We start from the raw sequence: 6,000 nt of genomic DNA on the forward strand, positions 1-6,000 counted from the left end.
TTATAGAAGAACGTGGAATATACAAAAATATGTTAAGACAAAATAAGTGTTTTTTTTTTTTTAAGCCTAAAACCCAGAGATGATCTGTTTATATTTTGTTGTATTCCCATTTGATTCATTTCCTGAACTTATGTAAGATACTCTCAGCTTATTATTATTAGTTGACTATTGGTTTACTTATGCCACATTTATTCCCAAACGGCTTTTAAGTAAGATACAGATGCAAAGAAAAATACAGCCTACCATGAAGCGAAAATAAACCATGCTATTTTTGTGGAGTGAAGGGAAAATTTCCCTGTAAGTTCCAGATTCTGTTTAACGTGGAAAGTAGAACAGATAATTACATAGAGTAAGTGAATAGACTAGAATGTTGATTTGAAGTCGTTTAACTTGCACTGAGAAGATGAGTCAGTAGAATGTGTTGTTTCCTTTATAAGATATAAACATTTATTTTAAAAAATTAACACATACTTAATTTTTTTAGGCATATTTTTCATAGAATATGCATTGACCCATGGCTTTTGGATCACCGCACGTGTCCAATGTGTAAACTTGATGTCATCAAAGCCCTGGGATATTGGGTTTGTTACATTTTTGTTTATATTCAATCTCTGCCCCAGTTCTTCCTGAGTGATTCAATTTCATTACTGACCAGAGCCAAGAGGAATGGACTAAGTGCTCCTTCTAACGTCTTTGTGGTTCCCTGAAGAAATTTTCCTCTTGATTAAAAATGAATATTTAAGACATTCCATAAAGTTAACGAGCTACTGCCTTTGTGATTATAGACTGATATGTTGTATGTTTCCCCCAGAGAGTTTGTAATTGCTTAGAGCGATATATTGGTATGCTGCCCTGTAGAATGTATACATACTCGTCAGTTTCATATGAACAAGAATTATCAAATCTTTGAAATGGAAGGAGCCTCATACATTTTCTGGCTCAAGATGCATATTTTACATATGAGGAAACTGAAGCCACACTTCTTGACACCAGGTCTCAGATTTCTGGGTTTGGAAATCAAATCCTGCTAGGGAGATTGATTCTGTGTGGTATTTGCTCCATTGGGTTGTGGTACTTAGGTGGTCGTAAGACCTTCCTCCGAAAACAAAGACATGAGGGCAGAGTGAAAGAGGGTGCTTCATAGTAGCCAGCCATGTGCTGAGGGCCTACGTACATTATTATGTCATACCCTCATAGCCACTCTGGGAGGTAAGTACTGTTTCTCTCCCTATTTTACTAATTAGGAACTTGAACTTAGAAAAGCCGAGTAAGTCACCAAAGGTCACACAGCTAGTTATTTGGGAATCTGCTTTCAGATACAGGTTTGCTTAATTCCTGGATACAAGCTTTTAACCAGTAGTCCCACCCAAAAGGGGAAGACGTAGAGGAAAAAAAACAGATTTTTCTAGATCATTATTTTTTTATTGTTTTTAGAGTTTTCATATAATCAGTGTCTTAAAATATTCTTGATTAAATAGCAAATAGTTTTGAAATAATGATCTTACTAATTTAGAAGAAGTAATTTAAATATCACATACTTCTCTTATTGCTAAACCTAATTTTTTAGGGTTTTTTTTTATAGTGTTTATGGTAGAGTTAGAAACCACAAGGAGTTTTTTCTGTGATAAACATTTCATGCACCTTACAGCCCCAGTAACCCTCAAGGAGTCCTCTCATCTTCTAGCTTGGCGGGTCTTGGAAAGATAGTTGAGAGACTGCTGCCTTGATTACCACTGTAATTATCTATGAATTTGATTTTTCTATTTTTTTTTTTAAGATTGATTTATTTATTTTAGAGTGTGCATGCATGCACGAGTTGGGGGTAGGGACAGAGGGAGAGAACCTTCAAGTAGACTCCCCACTGAGCTCAGAGCCCGACACAGGGCTCCATCTCACGACCCATGAGACATGACCTGAGCCGAAATCCAAAAGTCTAAAGGATGCTCAACCGACTGAGCCACCCAGGCACCCCTAAGAATTATATTTTTCAAGTGTGAGTTTCAGAATGCCCCCACCACAGGTACAGGAAAGGAGGAAGGTCAGCATTCAAGACCTCTTACCGAAAGAAAACTTACCTGCTTTGATGTCTAGAAAATTTGTCTTTCCTCTAGAATTTCTAACATTTATTTATAGTTTTTAATAATGATGGGTCTATTTAGCAGGGCATAACAGTGAATTTGAGACTTAGTGAACTGAGCCTGTGTCGTAGACACCCTTCCTGGGATTTTAAGCATTTTAAACAGTACAATACAGGGAACTCAACAGATGTTTTTCTTGGCAAAGTTTTCCTTTTTCCTCTTCTCCTTCCTCTTTTCCTTCATTAGGTGCACACTGAAGCTCATTTTAAGTTACTTTCTTCATAGTCAGTAGTTTTAAACCTGCTTTTCATTTCTAGAAATTTTTGTAAGGGTATTTCACGAACATTAGCACTGAGATTAATCCTCATGAGTTTTGTTTTTGGAACTACATCTACATATATGTATTTCATACATTAAAAATGAAGATTATTCTTTTTGCATCGGGTTGGATTACTTTGTTAGAATGTTAATTTCAGAAAGCTTGCCTAGGACCCCAGGAAGTGTGATTTCTTTTTTATTTATTTATTTTTAAAGATTTTATTTATTTATTTGAGAGAGAGAGAATGAGAGAGAGAGAGCATGAGAGGGGGGAAGGGTCAGAGGGAGAAGCGGACTCCCTGCTGAGCAGGGAGCCTGATGCAGGACTTGATCCCGGGACTCCAGGATCATGACCTGAGCCAAAGGCAGTCACTTAACCAACTGAGCCACCCAGGCGCCCCATGATTTCTTTTTTGAAGAACAGAAACCTGTAGTAACTTTAAGTCAAACTCTAAGAAATTAGCTTGTCTTGCCCTTAGTTGTTTTACAATTTTTGACGAGTGTGCCATTTTCTTTAGTCCCTTTGCCCCTCCTGCATTGGGTTTTGTAGACAGTGATGATACACTGTCGTGTGGCAACTAGTTCTCACTCCCAAGGAAACAGCTGTGGTCAGAGGGCTGCCATCAGTCCTTCATGTGGACTTGAGAGGTGGTCCTTGCGTTGGCAGCTACAACCTTCTCGGTGTGCCATTTGTCACTGTTGTTTTCATTCATTCAGCAAGCATGTATCAAAGGAGTGCTCTCTCAGGTGCTAGATTGGACCTTGACTTGGGGAGACAAAGATGAGTAAGATACAGCCCTTCTGGTTGTGGACTTTCACTTTCTGGACTGTGGGGGCCAGGGCATACACCCACACACAACGCTGCAAAGGAGGTATGTTGAAGTGCTGAGGAGCACAGAGAAAGGAGGAATTTACTCCGCCAGGTGGAGTGGGACGATAAGAGGGTGGTTTTTTAAGAGGGGAGTCTGAGCTGGGTGTTAAAGGATTTGCCTGACAGATCAGTATATTGCAGATGAGGGTGTGACCATGGGGGCTTTGAGACTGGCAGGTGGTTAAGTTTGGTGGGTATTTTGGTAACTATCTGGGAAAACAGATGAGGGTGGGCTGGGTGGGAGTTTGGACAGTATGGCAACTCTGTAGGATTTGTGGCTTGGTGTGTCCAGAGTCTGTTCTGAGGGTGTTCAGTTACTTACCAGTGAGAAGGAAGCAGTGTAGCATGTGGTTCGGGAAGAGGGCGGTTCTAGAACTGGGTGGAGCGGCAGTGGGAGGAGCAGGCCCGCTGAGGTGGAGGAGGAGGGAGGTGGAGCCAGCACCATGTTCTCACGCGAAGCTCAGTCTCACTGTAAACCAGCAGCCCCCGCTCCTTTACTAGGTGACCTCACCAGTGGTTTCCTCTCTCACAGCATGGCTCTGACTCTGGCATTAATCAGAAAGGTATCTGGATAAACCTCTGTTTGAGACTGGGCTGTCACTTTCCTTATCCTATTTTTTTCTTTGACGCAGCAAATGGGGGAGCTGGAGGTGCACTGACAGCCGACAGACTGTCTTTAGGGAGCCACAACTGATTCTTTTTAAGTGAATCAAATGCAATCTGAAGCCCTCTGTTGTCAGACACTGTGTTCTTCCGAAACCCTGGTACCCGCAGTAAGACAGTAGGGCAGTTAGAGGCATTAATTCAAGCTCACGGCCACAGCCAGGCTGATTTGCACCCTCTGTCCAGGAAGTGAGGAAAGCGTGTCTCCGACAAAGCTTCACTTACTGTCAGTAAAGAGCTTAAAAGGTGGCATTGCTTGCATCAAGGGGAAAAGTGGTTTTTCAAATGCACAGTGTTTAGCTCTTGGAAAGCGGCTTACTGAGAAGTAATTCATTTTCTGATGTTGCTAAATGAAGAAGACATTAGTGTTCTTGCCATATTCTGTGTATAAAAGTAAATACTTTGTAGGAATTGTGAGTAATGATCATGAAATGATAGATAAGCTTTGATTGTGTTACTCAGACAAGGTATTTTCTTTTATTCTCTCAAGGGAGAGCTTGAGGATGTGCAGGAGATGCCTACTCCAGAACCTCCCCTTGGGAGTGTTTTGGCTGCAAATTTGAGTATTACTTTACAAGATGACAGAAGTGAGGGGAGCAGTTTGCCATCGGCTTCCACTAGTGATTCTGCACCACAGTGTGATGCCAGTTTCAAAGACGATGCAGGTGAAAACACAGCCTTACTAGGTAAGTGCCTTGCAAGTCATAAAATGATGTTAGCAGTTGGGGGAAAAAATGCAGAAAAGCATAAAGGAAAAATGAAAACCATAATCCCACACCCGCAAATACCATTTCAACATTTTGATAAATACCTTTTCAGATGTTTTTCAGTGTTTAAGGATGGGGAGCATATCATTTATGTGCTGTTAGGTAACCTGTTTTTCCTCTTAATGTGTGAAGCTCTCTCTGTGTGGTGGGTGTGTGATTCTGTGTGGTACGTAGTGTTACAACTCCAGTTTACTAGAATTTCTTTAAACTGCACCCTTTTGGTGGACTTTAACACTTTGAAATCATTATGTGTATACCTTTACCACTTGTCTGATTGCTTCTTGTCATTCTGAGGGATGAAATAGAGTGAATTGCATTTTTTTTTATTACCGATAAGATTACCTTTTCATATTTCTGGTCATTTTTATTCTCTTCCGAGTTGCCTGTTTCATGTGTACCTTGTTTTGCTCCAGAGAAACTAATTTTTTCATGTTGCTTCTAAGAGCTCTTTGGTATTTGTCATCTGTATTGTATATTTCTCCCCCAATTTCGGTATCATTTGGTTGATGTATTTTGTTTTTGTTTTTTTAATTAATTTTTTTTTTGATGTAGTGTTCCATGATTCATTGTTTGCATATAACACCCAGTGCTCCATGCAGTACGTGCCCTCCTCAATACCCATCACCAGGCTAACCCATTCCCCCATCCCCTCCCCTCTAGAACCCTCAGTTTGTTTTTCAGAGTCCACAGTCTCTCATGGTTCGTCTCCCCCTCCGATTTTCCCCCCTTCATTTTTCCCTTCCTGCTATCTTCTTTTTTTTTTTTTTTAACATATATTACTTGTTTCAGAGGTACAGATCTGTGATTCATCAGTCCTACACAATTCACAGTGCTCACCACAGCACGCACCCTCCCCAATGTCCATCACCCAGCCACCCCATCCCTCCCACCCCCCCACCACTCCAGCAACCCTCAGTTTGTTTCCTGAGATTAAGAATTCCTCATATTAGGACACCTGGGTGGCTCAGTTGGTTAAGCGGCTGCCTTCGGCCCGGGTCATGATCCCGGGGTCCTGGGATCGAGTCCTGCATCTGCTCCTTGCTTGGCAGGGAGCCTGCTTCTCCCTCTCTTTCCCTCTGCTTGTGTTCTCTCTGTCAAATAAATAAAATCTTTAAAAAAAAAAAAAAAGAATTACTCATATCAGTGAGATCATATGATACATGTCTTTCTCTGATTGACTTATTTTGCTTAGCGTAATACCCTCTAGTTCCATCCACATCATTGCAAATGGCAAGATTCCTTTTTTGATGGCTGCATAATATTCCGTTGTATATATATACCACATCTTCTTTATCCATTCATC

General features: G+C 40.9%; 1 protein-coding gene and 1 long non-coding RNA gene across 6 annotated transcripts in view; both read left to right on the plus strand.

Moving 5' to 3' along the window:
- Positions 1–6,000, plus strand: part of LOC145723874 (uncharacterized) — a 114,865-nt gene that overhangs the window by 83,020 nt on the left and 25,845 nt on the right. The gene's annotated exons all lie outside the window — the stretch shown is intronic.
- The window catches only part of RNF149 (ring finger protein 149), a 34,324-nt gene that overhangs the window by 18,510 nt on the left and 9,814 nt on the right, over positions 1–6,000 (plus strand). For all 5 annotated transcript variants that reach the window (XM_081833397.1, XM_081833398.1, XM_081833399.1 and 2 more), the window contains exons 5-6: positions 485–581; positions 4,421–4,616. In XM_081833397.1, the coding sequence (XP_081689523.1) occupies positions 485–581; positions 4,421–4,616 (293 nt within the window). The remainder of the gene's footprint in view (positions 1–484; positions 582–4,420; positions 4,617–6,000) is intronic.

Source organism: Leptonychotes weddellii, chromosome 10, assembly GCF_054177405.1.
Source record: "Leptonychotes weddellii isolate Sample4059 chromosome 10, ASM5417740v2, whole genome shotgun sequence".
Taxonomy (NCBI): Eukaryota; Metazoa; Chordata; class Mammalia; order Carnivora; family Phocidae; genus Leptonychotes; species Leptonychotes weddellii.